General features: G+C 34.1%; 1 protein-coding gene across 1 annotated transcript in view; it reads left to right on the top strand.

The window, feature by feature from the left end:
- The window catches only part of LOC136850652 (glutamyl aminopeptidase-like), a 77960-nt gene extending 62336 nt beyond the window's left edge, over positions 1–15624 (top strand). The window contains exons 6-18 of the mRNA XM_067124415.1: positions 485–655; positions 1617–1714; positions 4397–4531; positions 5150–5380; positions 5787–5943; positions 6519–6646; positions 7600–7803; positions 8432–8505; positions 8642–8802; positions 9585–9699; positions 12493–12606; positions 14251–14359; positions 14749–15624. Coding sequence (XP_066980516.1) covers positions 485–655; positions 1617–1714; positions 4397–4531; positions 5150–5380; positions 5787–5943; positions 6519–6646; positions 7600–7803; positions 8432–8505; positions 8642–8802; positions 9585–9699; positions 12493–12606; positions 14251–14359; positions 14749–14901 — 1850 coding nt within the window. The 3' untranslated portion in view covers positions 14902–15624. The remainder of the gene's footprint in view (positions 1–484; positions 656–1616; positions 1715–4396; positions 4532–5149; positions 5381–5786; positions 5944–6518; positions 6647–7599; positions 7804–8431; positions 8506–8641; positions 8803–9584; positions 9700–12492; positions 12607–14250; positions 14360–14748) is intronic.
- Positions 15625–21559: the final 5935 nt, after the last annotated feature.

Raw genomic sequence — 21559 nt, 5'->3', positions numbered from 1 at the left:
ACATAAAAATGATATGTCCCTCGTAGCGATAATCTAGTCTTGAACAACTCATGTTATATTGTTTTGACCTGAAAATGAAATGAGCGAAGACATATATGAGAGGTTCGTGAGTACAAAACATCCAGTGATTTTTAAAATTTGAACTTACATGTATTTGACTAACAACAAAATGTGTACCCTGCATAAGTTCTTGCCAATGTAAAAACATGACTTTGTTAACTCTTTAGCAATTACTGTTTATTTCTGACTTTGACAGTCGATTCAGTTTTCTGTAAGATAATCACATAATGAATATAAAAACTTGTAAATTATTTCAAACCTCATGAAAGAGACATATACAAGGAAGCCAATATCGAAAAATCACTAGACTGAACAATATTGACCACATTGTGGATACCCTTATCAAAAGCCTCTTCAGTACCGTTCCACTCTCTCTCTCTCTCTCTCTCTCTCTCTCTCTCTAACGTTCTCCCCGTTCCTGCAGACATGATAGCCATCCCGGACTTCATATCCGGTGCCATGGAGCACTGGGGGCTCATCACGTACCGGGAAGTCAACCTCTTATACGATGACAGCGGATCGTCCTCCTACAACAAGCAGCGAGTCGCCTCAGTCGTTGCGCACGAACTTGCGCACATGTGGTTCGGCAACCTGGGTAATTATAGGTGTCATAGAGTTACTAATATAAAATGTGATTGTCATTATTCAAAAATCAAACATTGTGGTAATTTTGATATTACGACAAACAGTAGTGCAATTAAAACAAATCATTATAGCAGCAAAGAAGGGGAATGATCCTGTGACTTGGGCGTTTTGTCATATTCTGTAAACATATCAGGCGTTTCTCACGCAGCGTCACCGCTGAAACCCGATATAGCCTATAATTAAACGTTTTTCAACCTTCTCTCATTCTTTGTTTGATATACCAACAGATATATGAGACGGCCTTGAATTTGTTTTATTACATTTTTGCGTTATCTCTCATTCAGTTAGTCATCGTGTTATTTTTGCCCAATATTTTGTTTATTAATATATGTGAATATGTCATTTGATATTACATAAATTTATCTATATTTCTATTTACCAGATTATGTTGCACTGTTTGATAACTATAAGCCTTTTGAAGTTTAATAAATGTTCTAAACTTTGATGGCTTCAGCTCCTTTAAAATTCGAGAAACAATGTGGGATAGTCTAGTAATGTAGAGAAAACAATCTATCCATATACACCACGCTAATGTATGCATGAGGACCATTTTGAAATGTGGGTGTATTTCTTACATTTTATCTACCACTCCTTAAGACTGAGATGATTTTGGTCCCCATTCCAAACTGACTTTAATCTTCTTTCATAAGGTGAACGAATATTCGGCCTATAAGTTGGACCAATAGATTTCGTGGCAAGGGCATACATTCTTATTGTCGAAGACAAACGTATTCCCATATCTAATCATCAGATCGCGTAAAAGGAGAATTTAATCTAGTTAGTCTTATGGTAAAACCTTTACAGTGAGTTGCGTCGCCCATTTCTAATGTGACAAGGAGGTCATTCTAGTTTTTAGTATTTGAACTACATTCGTTCTGTCTTTTGCTTACACACATCTCTTCTAAAAACAGTGACTTTGGAGTGGTGGGATGACCTGTGGCTGAACGAAGGGTTCGCAAGTTACATAGAATACAAAGGAGTCGCTAATTATGAAAAGGACTGGGATATGGTAAGTTGGTGCATTTAATTGTAATTTTGTACCTCCGGCAAGGAGGTGATGTTTTCACTTGCTTGTTTATATGTTAACAGGACAATTTAATTAAGGACGGGTAAGTAGAAGTTTAACTTACGAGAGAAATCTGTCTGAAGATAAAGTGTAATAATCTAATAATCCTTACACGTGAATACTTAATCGCAGTATTCTTTTCTTACTCGTGTATAGTGATGGTAATCCTCTTATGATTAAGGCATAATCATAATTACTTTGGGCTTTGAATGTCAAAGGTCAAGGTGCCAGAGCAAATTAGTTTTTGTATAAGGTCCATCTCTGTCCATAGTGGGCTCTTATCTGAACCTCTATTATTATTATTATTATTATTATTATTATTATTATTATTATTATTATTATTATTATTATTATTCAGAGCACGAACCCTATTCATATGGAACACGCCCACAAAGGCCACTGACAGGATTCAGGCTTCCAGTGAATATGGCGTTCATTTGAAAGAAGTAGCATAAGGTAATAGGAAATGCAGAAAGCAGAGATCAGTTATTAGGAAAAAATTAGTGAACAAATTAATCAATAAATAGATAAATTGTAAGTGCTGGTGCCGTTAACTGATATTTGATCTCTTCTGAGCACTCTTGCTTGTATCTGATTTCCAAGGATCCTTTTTCATTCTCAGCTACGTAAATTGTTACATATATTCCAGGTATTCATTTCACTCATATATGTGAAGTTTCATGTACTTATATTTTCTGGATATACAACTCAGATGTGGGTATTGAAATAAGGAATGTTAAATGAAATGTTTCAATGAAAAATATAAGTCTTGAAATATTTCATACGTCGATTAGCATTTTCATTCCAAGGGAGACCCGCGAGTATATTAAGAAGTAATCGATATTTGATCCTCAAAACTTCGTATACAATATTTTTCTCAGTATAGTAGTTTATCTAGAAAAGTGAATGACAACTTGGGATATTAGATCTGCTTATGAAATCTCACAGAGTAAATCAAGCTATCACTGACCTACACTTCATTGTTTTTTAACACGAATGAATAAGGACCCAAGTCTGGGATGGTCTGCGACACGCCGATTTGGATGCACAATAGTAGCTTATATTCATTTGTTTGGTCATTCCATTTTAATCCAAGCCACCTAATTAATTTTCCTTGAGTTTGTTTTCTTGATTCTTAAAATCCTTGTTTCCTCCCCCTGAATTTTTCTTCTCACTACAATACTTTCGCTTTTATTCCTTCTTGAGAATGGCATTGTGCTGTCCGTCTCATCAAAATTGTACAGGAAGATTATATGATTAGGCATTTACTTCTTAACTTCAAGCTCCAAGCTTAGGTGGATATGTGCAGTTTTCCTGCGTGACTGGAGAGGGGAAAGGGAATGGGTAAAAGAGAGAAAAGTTGGAAAAAAGATTGTGCAGAACCATAACTTTCTTGAGTGCCACTAAAGGCTTTTATTTCGTCTAGTGATAGATGAAGGCTCAGGGTCCGTGATCTGCAGCTGATAGATCATTCTTGTTTTCACGCAAGAACAAGACCTCTGTTATTTAATTGCCGGTGGACATTCAGCATGCAAGCATCGCACGTGGTTGTATTAAACAACGATTCTCCTGTAAGCATTGAATGCTGGTAATTACCTCCGATAAGAGGAATATGTTTTGCTTTGGTTTGTTTCTTTGCCTCTTTGTTTGTTGGCTGGAGAAGGGAAGAGGCTTTTCAAGGGAAGGAAGGTGGGAGGAAGAAAGGGGACGAGGCAATTGTTTGTGGTCTTCGGACTCTCTTTTTATAAATGTATTTAATCACAGAAATCTACACTAATAAAACAGGGTTTAAAAAACTGTTCTTTGATCAGTTTGATCTAAAGTCTAACGTTGCTTTTTTTTCTCAAATACTGAGCTCGTCTTAAAAAATTTATGCCATGTAACCACAGCACAGAGGTTTTTGTCAGTTTTCTGTATCTTACTATAACTAAATTATTGAGATGAATATTTCACCAGCATTGTTCTCATCTTGAGCAAAAATATTTGTATCCTGAATTTCTTAAGTTCAAAGCTGCGTGAGCAAATGACAGCTTAAATTAAAGACTTGTTATCTTGATATAATAATTATATCATCTTTAATTTTATATTAGAAAATTACATATATACATATATATAAATACTTATATATATATATATATATATATATATATATATATATATATATATATATATATATATATATATATATATATACTGTATATATATATATACATATATAAAAAAAATTATATGTTTATATAGATATATATATAATCATGAAGCTACAAATGTCGTTTATATCCAATTCACGCTACTTAGGGAATACCCCAAAAGGGGAATTATCACCGAAGGGGAATTTTTGAAAATTCTTCATAGGGATATTCCTGAAGTAGCGTGAATTGGAAATTAAAAGATATTTGTAGCTTCATGATTGTATACAAATCATGGTGTGATAAAATTTCATATATATATATATATATATATATATATATATATATATATATATATATATATATATATATATATATATATATACATACATTCTTTCATGCTAAATGTCCAAATCGTCTTTATTCCATCGCCCCCTCCCCGGAAAAAACAAGAACACCAAAAGCTAAAGAGTTATGGTACTATCCCTAATTTCAGGAGGGCCAATTTGTCGTCGACGACCTGCAGAGGGTGATGGTCCTGGACTCCCAGCTGAGTTCCCATCCCATAGTGCAGGCAGTCAACCACCCAGACGAGATCACAGAAATCTTCGACAGCATCTCCTACTCAAAGGTGAGCTTCATACCGTTTATGATTTTTTTTTTTGTTCACAGTTATGATAGTCCACAGCCTTTAGAATATTTTCCTGGATGTAAATAGGACCAGCTCCTTTTAAGACTTAATTAAACATTTTTCAGCTGTAGACTGGGCTGGTTGTATAAAATAATTGGAAAATTTGTTTTTTCCAGGTTTGCAAATAGATTTTGATATACGATGTTCATTCCGTTTCTCAGATAACAAACCAAAAAGTACCTTTTCCAGTGTTTGCAAGAACTGAAATCCTGAATTCAAACTGGTTATTGTATTTACGGCTTGGGTAATATTCTTTTTTTCATAAGCTATAAGAAGACCCATATATTTCTTAAGGACTTGCGTGACAGTGCTCTTGCCCAACAACTCTTCATCTAATTTTCTTTTTCTTTTATTGTACATAGAGAACTAGAGTTCTATTACGAGAAGATTTTCTTAATCTAAGATCTTTTGAAAACTACCTGTTATGGAATCCATCCGAAGATCTTGCTTTTACTATAGCCAGTTCAGACAACATATGTCATTTAGGTCTAGGTATATCCTTGTGAACAATCAGCCGACGACTTAAAGTGATACCTTCACGAATACCATTCTCTACAGGGAGCTTCCGTCCTTCGCATGCTGGAGGACTTCCTGGGCCCAGAGGTATTCCGCGTCGGAGTGAGCAACTTCTTGCGGAAGTTCAAGTACGACAATGCCGTCACCAAGGACCTGTGGACTGAACTTGAGAATATCTCCTCGGGACGTCTTGACATCAGTAACATTATGGATACCTGGACTAGGCAGATGGGCTACCCAGTGCTCTCCGTCAAGAGGTCTGCTGTGGACTCGGTAAGACGCAAACTCATTTCAAAAGGTAGCAAAGTTTTTTTTTATTATTTTCATCATTTGATCGTCTGAATTTTACAGATTTTCCATTGAATGCAAAAGCCGTTGTTCTAAAATGTTTTGGGGACAAAATCCTCGTGTAAGAAGGCACTTAACTGAAGAAATCTTTTGTTTTCCCTGCTGCAAATGGACACTTAATACTCTAAGTTAATACTGTATAGATCTCTCATTTTATATTACCGGCGCCTCCGCCTCCCATCCTTTTTTTTTTTTATCTGCTAGAACGATCCCGATCTTAAGGCTGCAATAAATGATGCTATTCTTTAAGGTCTGTGTGATGAAACGTAAAGTAAATTAAAATTCATATCTAACAATCATCATCTGTCATAACCGTTTCTTCTTCACGCAGAATAAAATAGAGATGAGGCAGACGCGGTTCCTCTCCGACCCCAAGGCAGAAAGTCCCGACGATTCGCCCTTTAGATACCGATGGGACATTCCCGTCACTTACGTCACCGACGTTTCCAACAAGACCCAAGTCTGGTTCCGCAGGAACATGGATAAATGTGAGCGCGTGGATTTGTTTTGTGATTATTCTACTCATCATTCTGTTGTATATTAATTTTAATCTTGAATTTATTTTTGGAGTTTCATTATGGGTGTTGACTTCCTATTGGTTATTTCCAATTCCACTTTACCATAAATGATTTTTTTATTGAAAACTAATGTCATATAGTGCAGATTATCTTTGCGGACACCTCTGGACTGAAAAGAATGATTATCTTAGGACACTTTTAGGCAGAAAAGACTGTACGAAATACGGATAACAAATGCATTTGAAAAATATTATCTATATTATTATTCTTCACCGAGGAAGCATTACAAAAATATTAATTCTTAATTATTTCCATATCCTAAAACTGATTCGGCATCTGATGAGTTTTCTAGCTCCCCTAACTTTAATCCATAATACTTCATGAATATATAACAAATGAAGGACAGTTTGGTGTGTCCGTTTGTGTAATTTCTTTGCGTCAGCTTTGTCATATTTCTAAAAAGAGTGTCGACTACCACGTCAAGATAATGAATCCTTCAACAAAAAAAAAAAACCTGACACTTAGCAATCATTCATTTTTTCCAGTGGTGATTGATAAACCAGCGGGAGCAACGTGGATTAAATTCAACGTCGGCCAGTATGGGTTCTACAGGGTGAACTACGAACCTTCAATGTGGCAGGAAATAATAGACTTACTCTTAAGCAACCATGAGGTAACGTGTTCTGTTTTCTGCAATCTGCACTAAGAGATGATGTGACTGTCATTTGTCTTTTCAGTCTATCATATTACCTTGATAAAATTTTGGAATATTTAGTGAAGAAATTCATTGGTCTGTTGGTATAGAATAAACAGGCCTAATGCCCATAAGGCCTGTGCACAATGGCGACCGCTAGGTGATGGTAAAGTATCGAAGGGAAGAGGAGACATGGTGCGGACTTCTGAACTCTGTCTAACCAAACTATAAGGATTTCATTCCTCATCTTTTTTGTTCATATGTTTATTGATTTCAGTCACTATTATAATTTTTATGAAGCAATTACCTTCAGCATATCTCTCTCTCTCTCTCTCTCTCTCTCTCTCTCTCTCTCTCTCTCTCTCTCTCTCTCTCTCTCTCTATATATATATATATATATATATATATATATATATACAACAGATAATTTAGTACCCGTGTTTTCCTATATTTTCCACTCTATGAGTGGAATGACTTGAAATGGAAACCTTATGCGCTTTTATAAATAAAAAGTTTTTAATTAAACGCGACTTTGTAATTAATTGCGAGGCAGCAAAATTAACATTTTATTATGACTGAATGACGTTGCATGTAATAATTGGATTAGAGAGAAAATTACTAAATTAATAGTGTTATACATCTGTTTTTTTGCTCTAAAACATTTCACTGCTGTTATTTTCTTCCGTTTAGGAAATGAAAAACACTCCATCTTGCTGTTTAAGATTTTTTCTTTCCTTGAGGCCCTAGGTTTAGAATATATATTTACACAGTCTTGCTGTTAAAGTTTTATAAACTGTATTTTTCAGGCTATACCTAGAGAGAGCTAAGCACTTGCGATATACAGTGCATATCCTACCAAACACCTAAATCTTTCTCTTTCGCTCTACAGAGAAGGGATAATAAAAAAAAAATCTGATCTTACTACCAAACAGGCCCTCAGCGCTCCAGACAGGTCGAGTTTGTTGGACGACGCATTCAATTTAGCAGGAGCAGATTTGATGCCCTACGAGACTGTCCTGTCCTTGGTCGCTTACATGAAGAAGGAGACCCACTACATTCCTTGGAAGACCGTTGCCTCACACCTAAGCAAGACCGGGAGACTCCTCAGGAAGACTAAATCCTACCCATACTTCAGGGTAAGGGTTGTTTTAACTTCCAAATCGGATACTGCTATGGAAGTTATTTGCATAGAAGAGTTTATCTTTTTGCTTGATAATTCGTCCTGATTTCCTTAAATTTTACTTAATTTTCTTATTTCTCCGTTCATTTAATTATCAAGTATTGGTATTCATGATATTGAGGAATTAAATTCCCGGTTATAGTTAAGAACTCTACAAAGATAATCTGTCTTTAAAAACCTTTATAGATAACTCTTATATGGTGTGATAATGAAATAACTCTTGCAAAATACTTTTCCATGGAGAACCATTCAGGCCTATCTTCAAATGACTTAGTAACTGACAGCACTGGGAACCCTTTTTCTAGCTTCCTCATTGAGCATCTTTTTAATGGTAATTTTGCTGTTATGCATGTGGGTTTTTTTTTTATAAATAAGCACCCGATGCTTCATCAGTTATTTACCAAAGAACTAAATAGTTATCGTATTTCAGCCCAACGTTCCAGCAAGAGGACTCAGTTCTTCCGAATTTTAAGGAATAATTCATAGAGTAAACGCATCTTGAAATTCTCGAAATAAAGTATCAGAGTTCTATAGTATCACGGCCTTTGTTATCATCTTCTTTTGAAACATAACCTTCCTTCCAGAAATACATCGTTAATCTGGTGAAGGACCATGTCGAGAGACTTGGCTGGAACGACACTGGCAGCCACCTGGAAAGGTATGGGGAAACCTCGTTAAGATATTCGCAAATACTCCACGATATTCATTTCCAGACAACTAAATGATATTGTTTTGTTTACATCTTCCGGAAGTGGTATCTGCTTTAAACGAAGCCATGCGTCGCCTCTTTCCAGGCGTAACCGTCTAGACTTGATGGCGCTGGCTTGCAGTAATGGCTACGAACCTTGCCTGGACGGCGCCTACGAGCGACTCGTCCAGTGGGTCCTGAATCCAGAATACTTCATTCCGCCCAACACTCGCTCGCTTGTGTATAAGTACGGTATTCAGAAGGCTGGTAAGTATCCCATATCAGTGAGGGATGATGACATTTGCTTGAAATGGCAAGAAAACAGTCTCTCTTCTCTACTATTTATGAGAGAATGTCATCGTGCTAAAAAACTATAATGTTTATCGATAATGCCTCACAAAAACAATTTTTGTTTTATTCATTTTAAATCAACTGCGGGATTTAGTATACGGAAGTCACAGACTTCAGTTTTTGTTTAAGTATGTAGTATACCACCTACTAAGTTTAAAACAGCCGGATGACCTACGAGTACATCATTCTACCTAATTCAGTGCCCGTTCATTTTTCCGTGACAGAGAAGCAAGTACTTTCAGATATCCCTGGAATACCGAATAATGTAAAGTGCATTATATCCTCTAATTCCCACCAATAATGAATATCAATATCTTTAATGATTTAGATCACTATATCCTGGTTTTTCATTCTCTGGTGATTCAGAAGTTACACATAATTATGTTCCGACCTGAGTCAATAAGAGCTCCCTGTGATGAAACAAATAGGATATGAGTCCTTATCGAGAAGGATTCTGTTCTGATCATGAAGGATGGAAAATGGAATTAAGTTCTAACCATGAAAACAGCAATATCAGACTTTTATTATAATTGAGTTGATTTGAAACCTTAATGAGTTCCAGACAAGAACAGAAAATGGAATTTCAATCACATTCACAAAAGAGAACGAGTGAAATTATATTCTAACCTAGAATGTGATGATGCCAGAATAAGATGACCACAAAATGAGAAACTCAAACATATGTCAATTATTTTCAGGCTTTGAAGAATGGGAGACTATGAAAGATCGATATTCCTCAGAAGTTAACGCTCAGGAGAAAACAAAACTGGCCGTTGGTCTATCAAGCAGTAACGAAGACTGGATTGTTGAAAGGTAATGATGAAATATGTGCACGAATGAGAGGATGGTTAATGGCAGATGAAAGTCGGTAATTTTATATATATATATATATATATATATATTTATATATATATATATATATATATATATATATATATATATATATATATATATATATATATATAATATACATATATAATATATATAATATACAAATATAATATATATGTGTGTGAATTAATTTTATCACATCACTGTGATTCATATACAAGATGATAGTGTGGTTTAATGCACGTCACTGTAGTCCTGAATTCTTGTCTTCCATATATGTTATATATTATTTCCAAGATAGAGCGAATTAATGCTTATATATATATATATATATATATATATATATATATATATATATATATATATATATATATATATATATATGTGTGTGTGTGTGTGTGTGTAGAGTATAAATACACACACACATATATATATATATATATATATATATATATATATATATATATATATATATATATATATATATATATATATATATATATATACATATATATATATATATATATATATATATATAAATATATATATTTAAATATATATATATATATATATATATATATATATATATATATATATATATATATATATATATATGTGTGTGTGTGTGTGTATATGTGTGTTGTTTCTGTATATATATATATATATATATATATATATATATATATATATATATATATATATATATATATATATATATATAAGCAAAAAACGTAAGAGGTTAAGTAATAAATTTAAATCACGTCAGTTGAGTATATACTATATTGGAAAGGGTAGCTAAATGAAAAATCCAAGAGGTAAGGTAAATCATTTTAATAAAGTAAGCAGAAAATATCATAAAGATCAAAAAATTATAAAAATAACTTGAACAAAACATATAAGCACAAAACTCACACTATATATAGTAACAGTATATGTACATGCAGTTAATATCATTAAAATGTTATTAAAAACATCTGTATAATTAACTACTACTACCACACCTACCACCATGTTATAGGCATCGGGATACAAACTGCACCTTCATAAGTTCAGTATAGGTCAATGATATTACAGGTAGCTAAGAAATATATAGTGATTTTCATACAGTATACACATTCACATCATATACTGAAAAAGAAACAGGAAAATAAATTTTTTTTATATATATGAAAAATTAATCAGACAATCTAACTTAACACTGAAATTATATTTGCTGATAGCACGAGAATTCGTATATTCAAAGTTATTAATTAGTTTTAAGCATACATGTTGGAAATTTATCATCAGTTAATCGATTAACAGACAGTTGACAATAGTCAACAAAATCTTGTCCATTCATACAAATATTTGCAAACCTAGAAAAATGCAAGCATATGACTCTATAAGTCGTATTAAGTGATGTATTCAATTTTTAAAAAAGCAAGTAGTCCTAGTATTTCAAAATTACGCATTCTCCTTTAATTGTGAACTTTTGTAAAATTCATTATCTATAATAATTTTAGCGTTAATATCTAAGAAGGAGCCTGTTTAATAAGGGTCATTATTAGTATTAGAAACTTTCAGCACTCTGGGATATAATGAATTAACATCAAATTATATATCTCTGTTATATGATATATATCTACATATCTATATGTATTTTATATTTAAGTCTATCTTCTAAGGGATTATTTTGCAAGAACTTATATTAATAAAAATGTAAATATAAATTGGCAATGTCAGGGCTGTAATTATCACCCATGAGGAAACAGATTTTATTGTCAAAATTGATATAATTATGGTTAAAAAAAGTTAAGTATACCTTAGTTTAACCAGACCACTGAGCTGATTAACAGCTCTCCTAGGGGTGGCCCAAAGGATTAGATTTAGTTGACGTGGCCAAGAACCAATTGGTTATTTAGCAATGGGACCTACAGCTTATTGTGGAATCCGAACCACATTATAACGAGAAACGAATTTCTATCACCAGAAGTAAATTTCTCTAACTCTTCATTGGCCGGTTGGAGAATCGAACGCGGGCCCAGCAGAGTGCTAGCCGAGAACGATACCAACCCGTCAAATGAGGAACTTATAATTATGGTTAATACATACATACATACATGTGTGTGTGTGTGTACTAATTATCAATTTTGTGACCAGCAAGAAATACAAGACTCCGTCAGCACACGGCCGCTTTGAACATTGCAAATGGGGACATGGGGCGCGCTTTATTCCCTCTGCTCTCAGTTCCACTGTCCTTAAAGTGCTGAAGATAAAAATGTAACTTCTATTTTCAGTGACCTCTTCCAGGTTACCTCTTGGTATTCGTGTTTCGGCTCATGATTCAGCATTCTAAATTTTATTCGTTAATCTCACAATCATATAGTGCTGTTGACCCTCAGTTTTAGAATGCTTCTTCTTCCATCAACTCTGATCTTGCTATCTTTATAATGCAAATGGGGATTCCATAAACGATTCAGATAAAATGGACCTCATTTACGCTTTGCTCATACTAGCAAGAGCCCGTGCTGCCACTAGGCCAGTTGACCTAACAACATCAAAAACCCCGCGGATGACTTTACTGTATATTTCTAAATTTCTTGTTTATTTGATTCTTTGATTCATTCGGATGGAAATGTAATTCAACCTTTCATTCCAGTCAGCACTTTGGAGATGAGCCCCCTTCTTTTTACGTAACTTCAGATTTTATGAACGTCTTCCCTTCAAGTATACAAGGCCTCTCATTAAGCTTCATAACACTGTGACACACAATGTTCTGCCTTCTCTCTCCCTCAGGTGGATGATGTTAGCCAAGAACGAGAGCGTAGTGCGTGGCCAAGACTACTTCACCGTCCTCAACAACATCGCGTCTAATCCCTGGAGTACGCACATCGTCTGGAGTTTTGTCAAGTAAGTTTTGTCAAATAAACGGATAACAGTTTCATCTTATTATATGGAGAGGATGTCTGGCGTCTTTAATCTTCGTCTGTTTGAGTGCGTGGTTATGCGTTGCCCTTTATAGAGTTCGAAATGAGGAATGAATGATTAACAGGATTAAGATAGGAAAAGCAGTTTCATAGCTTTATCGCGTTCAGGCCATTAACGACAAGAAGAAAAAGAATTAATGAAGGGAGCGTTGAATCAATTACTGAACGAGCAGTTTACACACAGCTTAAAACTGAAATATAGGACGGAAAGTAAGTAGACTAAGATATCTCGAGAGTACCGATCTCCGCGAAAAAACTCTCTCTTTCAGCTCAGCGAATTGCCTCCATTTCAGTTATGCCAAGAAGTGAAGAAGGAAAAAGAATCTAACAGGAAACCAATATTCCTACGATGGACGAATAACCCATATAAAAAAACTGCCATTGAAATGAACAAAGAATACAGTTTTCAGAAGTCTTAATATCAGTATGAATTATGTTCTTCAAGATACCCATTTCTTAAAGCCAAGATGCCCATTTCTTAATGCTTCGATGCTATTATTATAAAGGTAAAAGATTTAGAAAAGAGAAGAATCCGGTTTTGAAGCAGTGAAATTACGAGCTTCATTTTGGTTATGCTTCACAAATCAGAAATAGGTAAATGAAGAGCATAGATAATTCCAAACGCCAGAGGTAAATAAGATGTAGGGGGGTCGCTGATAAAGAGAACGAGTCGCCACAACAAATGCAGAAAACGAAGAGATGTTGCACTGTCAACGATAACTGTTATAAAGGTATTCGGTGAAAGGTTTTCAGTGGAGTTGACGGAGAGGATAAAATATAGGAGCTTACAGGGACTTTGAAAAATATAGCCTTATGCCAGACCAATAATAATAATAATAATAATAATAATAATAATAATTTTCAGAGATTACACAGGAATGATCAAAAACGTAAGTTAGGCAAGTTAGATTCCAAATGTTTTAAGAGAGCTTTCTTTTTTACAATCCAAGGTCAGTTAGACGGGCAATTAATGGGCTTTTTTTAGCTCAAAACTTAAAACCGAGAAAAAAGGAGGGGAAAAAAAAGAATGACCTTCCTGCTAAAAGCAAGAAAGGATGGAAGTCAGAATTACAGTTCATGAACTGGTTCTTCCTGACAGTAAGGTTCAGCAATTCAAAAATAATGTGAAATGTCATGAGTATAGTAGGGGTCTGATGACTAGTAGGTCCGTTGCCTAGAAAAGGTACACTTTTGTAGTCATGGTCGTGCAAAAATTAAATGGGTTTGGCATAATACATTAATGGTGAAGGACATCAGAGTTCATGACCAGACTACTTGTCAAAGAACATACTTTGACTTCACTGAATAAATTTAATATCGTGCATTTTGATTATGCTGGTCTGGTTTTATTGTTTTGAATCAAAAGGCTGGAACACGTCCACGAATATACAATATATATATATATATATATATATATATATATATATATATATATATATATATATATATATATATATATATATATATGTGTGTGTGTGTGTGTGTGTGTGTGTGTGTGTGTGTGTGTGTGTGTGTGTGTGTGTGTGTGTGTGAGCCTGATATCTTATTTTTTTTTTCTACTTTGCAGGGCGAATTGGCCATACCTGGTTGACAGATTCGATCTTAACAACCGATATTTGGGACGCATGGTCAAGTATGTATCGACGAGGTTCACATCGCATTATGAGTTAGATGACGTAAGTGGTTTTCATTTTCCTTCCAAACTTGATACTGCAGTAGCTGATACTAACACCAGCAATGATGATTATCCGCTCTCTCTCTCTCTCTCTCTCTCTCTCTCTCTCTCTCTCTCTCTCTCTCTCTCTCTCTCTCTCTCAAAAGGTTGATGAAATTTGTTATTTTTTCTCCTCATTTGTTTACCGTTTTCCTACATTCTTATTGCAATTTTTCCATAAACACGGCATCCGTCCAGTTAAATGCGTTAAAAATCATGCTTAACCAACTGTACTTGAAAACAGTGTCTCATAATATCAATATCTTGAGTGACCTGAGACTTCGTACCGCTTGGATGAAGTCAAAGGCACGGTTCCATTACGCAAAAATAACTCATCTTCGGTTTTTGCAGCTCGAGGGATTCTTCGTGAAATACCCGGAGGCTGGGTCGGGAGCGCGCGCTAGAAAGCAGGCCGTCGAAGAGATCCACAAGAACATAGCCTGGATCGAAAAATACGAGGACACTCTCTATAGCTGGTTCGTGAAAAACGCTGGAAAACTGTAAAATGCTGCGCGACGCGTTTGCATTTATTCCAGAGCCATCTCAAGTCGAGGGGGGGGGAGAGGAAAAATGCATAGCATTTGCATATACGTCGTAAACGCATTCGTTATGAATGTCATCATTATGGAGTGAATTTATGAAATCAATCGGACCTCTGACATTAAACATGGAACACTTACTTTGATTTGTCACAGTGAGTCTAGAAAAATACAGTGAAAAGACGTCATTCACGAAAAACACATGTGATCTGTAACTTCAGTTTTCTTCTGTGCATATAGACATTTTCTTTTGATTATTCCCCTTCAAACTATGTCAAATGATAATCTGTAAACACAGGTATATTCATATCCATTTGCCAGAGGGAACTTATTCGCCTTGCACATCTGGACTGTATGCCTCTTTTAGAATACTTCATTGTGATCTTTGTTATCTAATAAGTAAAATGTTTACTACTGGATCGAATTAGCTTACGAACTCAGTACAAAAAAATAATATATATATATATATATATATATATATATATATATATATATATATATATATATATATATATACAGTATATATCATGTGTAAAATTAGTGACATACTATCAGATATGCATAAAGAACACTGTATGTAAACATATATATATATATATATATATATATATATATATATATATATATATATATATATATATATATATATATATATATATATATATATATATATATATATATATATATATATATATGTGTATATATATATATATATATATATATATATATATACGCATACATATACGTGAATATAGATGTACACATACGTAACACAACCCAATAACGGTTGTCTAGCGAAAAACCAGTATTAGTAAACCTTTGTCGTGTAAGAAAAAGAGCCCCTGTTAGTGAAGTCTTGTAACTAATGACCCGATGAATGTGGATCGCAGAGGGTGCTTCGCATCTTGTAAATAACTGAGGGGTCTTATCCATGTATTTTATTTGTAAGTAGGTACTACAATGCTGTATGTAAATTTGCAAATGGGTACAGAGTCTCTAGTATACTCTGAATTGGGGGCACTCTTTTTTTTCTATATTTTCATTGTAAAAAATGAATTCCCTAAGGAGCCAAGACGTAAAAGTTAGTGAGGCTTTTATATCTCCCAAGAGAAACACTTTTGTACATTGTTCGTTGTCATCGTTTAACGACTATGGAAAGGGTAAGTTAGAGAAGCGTCCCTAATCCTGTACCCTTTCTATTTTATTTTTTCCGAGAGAGTTGGAAGGTTGAAACTACTTTGCATTCCTGAGTAGGTGTTTTATTTTATCATGGAAATATATTTATATTCTTATATTCTCATGTGTGTGTTTTTTTCTTTAGCTATGAAAAGACAAACATAATTTACGTCGACTGGTTTTATTGTTATTTATATGTTTATGTCTGCTTTGGTGCATAACACTTAGCATTGCATTTAACTCATAGTTTTAAATCTTCTTGAATCTCCTTCAGCTATAACTTAACGATGACTTAATCTCGGTATTTCCTATTCCACCTCTGTAACAAAAGAACAGTGTTGAGCCCCAAATACCAAACGCTTGTAACTGATCTTTATCAACTTCACCGTTGTAGAGGACATGTAGTCCCTTTAAGTTTAGTCGAACATTCGTTGTGCCAAGAGAAAGGATCTGTTGGAGATAACGCTTAATCACCACCAAAAGGTATACATTCATTAAATGAACCGGCATTTAGATAAACTGAATTTAATTGCTGCATGGATATGCTATTATTTATCCTTACTTCTTAATTTCTGTATAGATACATCGCGTAACTATGATAATATTCTTTTTATTTTGTACATAAGATGCCCTTTATAATTAGAATGTTTCAGATACAGCTGGATGATTTTCCATTAAATGTGGACCAGTGTGCTGTTTGATTTTATCTGATAACTGCCGTGGCAGCTAGATGCCATAGGAATGGTTTTCTGTATCATTTTAAATTTTGAAATTTAAGAAAAATGTCTTATTTAATCATTTGATTATCTGGTTAACTAGAAAAATTGTACAAAAGTTTAATAAACTTACACATAGCAATCGGAAATAAGGAATCCCGAATTCTTTCCAAGCCTCTTAAGACAGGTGCGGTAGGGAACTGAAGATTGTCAAGGCCAGAAGTTAACACATCTATTTATTTAGGATTAGCAACAGGCGCTACTATAAGTTCTTTGGGAATTGCAAGGCCCGTACATTAACCCACGAATAATATTTATTTCTGCTTTGTGAGCTGCAGTCAGGTATGTGAAGGGCTTGTCTGTTCGTCAGTTTCAGAACTGAAGATCAAGAAGTCGGCCTGACAATTATGTTCTCCTGCGTAACGAGTCAGAGGCAGTAGATAACTGTGTGTATCAAATTGTATGTCATTCGTTTTTGTATCAAAAATGACCAAGTGGAATAAAAATATGTATACAAGTGTGATATTATTTCTTCAGTGCCTGTTCCACGGTTTGCATGGTGGACTGTTAAAGGGTAAATGAAGTGACAGAGACTTTCCCTGCCAACAATTGCCATTTCTGGTTGTGGGTCGTCAGGGAGGCATCTGCAGCAGTGTGTGGGTTTAGAATGACGCGAGAAACTATCTGTTGTGGTGTGTGATCCGTGTTTGGGTCAGCGTTTCGTGAGATGAAGCTTATGGTGGCACGGAAAAATATAAAACACAAGCGAATCACTTGTAATTTGTTTGCATGTTCATGTCTTCTGCCTATTTCTTAATTGCAAAAATAATCTAGTTATAAACAGTGAACAATCACTAGTAGCTTCCTGAGAATATTCTTTAAAGTGGATTGAGTTGAAGATTTATGTGTACTATTTACCACTTTACCAGATATTGAATTTTGTATCAGCCACTGCCTATTTACACCTGCTACATGTTGTATGTGTTGGCATAGGGCCAATACACACGACGACGAATGGCTTTATATCATGCTTATAATTGCCTCATTCAGCACACTTTTGAGTAACATGTTAGCTCCCTATTTCCATGAATTCTTATGTGGCTAAGAATCATTTTATAATTATTTTTCTGTCTTTTCTATATGGATACTAAGCCTTGTATGTAATTCATCTATGTACAGTGGATTTTAATTTGGTTTCATGCAGTTAGCTTGTTCTTGCGAAGAGCTTCATCCCATAATATGTTCAGTCTTCATTGATCAATATGTATATACTATATTCTACAGTAAGGTTGTCAATATTCATATGTGAATTTGTTAGGTTTTGTTTGCGGGGCAGTTGATAAGGTTTCAAAGAAACAAGAGCACAACTGAAAGCAGTGCCTGGGGTAAAAAGGAACTGGTCGGGCTTTATATGGGAAGTTGGCATGAGATTACGAAGAGGGTGACCTTGTCATCTGGAAAGGGTGAAGGCTTTGGGGTTTGTGGAAGAGTCCTAGGATACACAGATGATATTGTAGAAAGCAGAAACTTGGTTGTGAATTATTAGTGTCCTGGGAAGTCTGTTTTTTTTTAAGTACATATGATTAAGATGGAGTCTTTTATGCAGGTCATCCTTATTGAAAATTAAGGTTATTAAATGTTAACACTAGTCTGAGAGTAGATCTTGCCTACTCCACAGCACATCAAGAAGTTCCAACAACCTTACATTCCTGTCATTTCCAACTTTCTTCCGGAATCGGCAAAAATCTGATCCCCACCACAAGGTTTGTCTTACAATGTCCAAATTAACTTCAGTGTATTTGCTTCTCATAGGAGGTTGTAACATAGAGGGATATATATATATACTACGTCGCATACGTATTTATGAATGAATGCATAATAATAAAAAAAAAAAAAAAAGAGTTCCAAAGACAAGCTGAAGTGAAGTTGGGTGAGAGACTAAGCCGTTGTGGAAACGGAAGATAAAACTCAGAAAATTATGGTTCAACTCGTCGGAACTTCCCACGAAGACTGTCATATCCTTTCAGCTTAAGCCTTTAGAATTTTATTACTACTTTATAAAATAGATTATTAGCTCTGTTTATGCTTCCTCAAAATAACAGACTTAAATGTGTGAGTAATGAATCTGGAACATTTATGAATTTTTATTGGCGAGTACACAAGCGCTAAATCCCTATTCAGTCATACTTCGAAGAAAATTAACATAAAACTTGAATGCTCGAAAGTATTGTGGTTTTAATAAGACATATCCTCAACAAAATTTCATTAACATTTATCACTCAATAAAGAAAAAAGCTAGCGATAATCCCTGTGCATGAGAATGCGGTACTGAAGGGCGTGGCAGATCTCGGCATTCGTGTCGTGCTCTTAGAATGGTCATGTAACGACTGGCTGTGAATAACCTTTTAGAGGAAATGTGACCCGGAGGGAATTATTAATGATTAAAACTGGACTATTTATTTACAGAGAGCGATCTCCTGTGAAATTTGCCTCTTTGCTCCTTTACTGACATTATTTGATTAAATGTGTACGTTTTCTATCAGCACACTTTTTTTTTCTCTGCTGCGCTCCTTGTCACAGTCTATCCGTAATGCTAGACTTTTAGAGTTGAACACTTTTGTTCAAGTAATAGAAACAGTCCAGTGGAAAACAAAAAAGGAATAAACCCCAGAGATATTACGATCCCTGTATAAGGCCCTGAGCTGCAATAAAGGATATTATTATTATTATTATTATTATTATTATTATTATTATTATTATTATTATTATTATTATTATTATTATAGCCGATACGATGGAACATTAAAGATTTCCCGAGAGGTTGCTTGTTCCAGAAAATGCTATATTGGTGAACAGAGACACATAACCTGCTTTGCTAAGACTTACAGCAAAAGAAGGAAGAGTAATTCCTCTGACTAACTTTTGCTGCCCAGTGATTTCCTTTGGTGATTGTCCTTCTCAAGTTCGGACGTTCAGTCCTCAGGAAACATTAACGACATATTCTAATGAATGTTTCATTTCTGTGCTAATTAATATCAGCTGGTATGTTTAAAGGTTTCCTGTTGATTTGCTACCGAAATTTCATTGATAAATATTTGTGGGGACAAATAAAGTTCTGTAAAGTCTAGAAGTAGCAAAGACATAAAACTCCAGAGGATAATGAAAAGCAAAACAAGATATTTATCTTTATTGAGAAAATTGAAAGTCCTTCTCATAATATTTCATCATATCTTATTTCCAAATGTATCAAGAATATAATATATCAATTCACGGGCTAGGATGACGTGGATAATCCTCCATTTTCAAGTAGAAATTCAAAAAAATAAATTACCAATGTTCACAAAATATAGTTTTTCTATATAAGAATTCCAAAAAATCTACTTGTCTACATGAAGCCTTTTTTTGAATTTTCGTTGAAATGTCTGCCCCCAATCAACGCAGGAATCTTTTGTGCGCTCGAATCCTCTTCGAGATGTTTCTCGGCCATGGAACAAAAGCAAGAGAAGCCTAGCCATTACCCGACTCTAAGGGATTCAAATCTCCTTTTATCCATTTTGTTCTATCCTCACTATTCGGGAAATATAAAATACAGGCATTTGGAAACCCTACACAAACTGAGGTGTGTTCCGTTGTGTTTCGAACAATTGGTACCAAAACTAATCCTCAAAAAGCAACACAAAATCACGTCTAGAAATCTACTCGACACACCACACGGAAAATGGTAGGCGAATTTTACTTTAATACCGGCCCAGCTCGCATGAACTCTGTGTTTAGTGCCATGCCCTTGGGCATGAACGTCGAAACATAAAATATCTCGCTAATAATATATTTTCGATAGATATTAGTATGCTTTTCGTACTGAGACTATTCAGGAGACTAGATAAAAAAAAAACAATATCGGGAACTGGTATTAAAGTGAAAAAATCACCTAATGTTGATTGTATAACTTTTCTAGCTGTACTAAACTCACTCAGTTGCGGCAGTACAATGTCAAAGAGAAATGTGATATACCTTATTGTTTCAGATTTGATGTCAAGACGAAGTTTTGAAGACATTTTGATGAAAACTTAAGAGGGATGAAATTATGTAAGTCCGATAGTCGTTACACTTTTCTCCTTGAGCGAGTATCTACCTTAAAAAAGGGACCTATCAGGAAAACATGGACAGGCTGCAGCAAAGGCACTTCCCGTGGCACCACAGGCTTTCATGGAAAACGAAAAAGATTCTCAGCAAGAACTGGTCGTCTTTGAAATATCGAAAGCCTTTCATCGTTTATATGCGTCTGTTTGGTCTTGTGGATACAAATATATTCGTGTTAACTATATATACATATATATATATATACTGTATATATATATATATATATATATATATATATATATATATATATATACTGTGTATATATACATATATATATATATATAGATATATACATACATATATATATATATATATATATATATATATATATATATATATATATATATTTATATATATATATATATATATATATATATATATATATATATATATTTATATATATATTATATACATACATATATATATATATATACATATATATATTATATATATACATATATATATATATATATATATATATATATATATATATATATATATATATATATATATAGTGAATAATATATATAGTGAGATAATTTTACTATCAAGAATAAGTCATCACGAAAGAAGAAAAAATACTACTCTAAT

Source organism: Macrobrachium rosenbergii, chromosome 22, assembly GCF_040412425.1.
Source record: "Macrobrachium rosenbergii isolate ZJJX-2024 chromosome 22, ASM4041242v1, whole genome shotgun sequence".
Classification (NCBI taxonomy): Eukaryota; Metazoa; Arthropoda; class Malacostraca; order Decapoda; family Palaemonidae; genus Macrobrachium; species Macrobrachium rosenbergii.
Note: the sequence above shows the minus strand (reverse complement) of the source record. Positions and strands in the feature narration are given on the sequence as shown.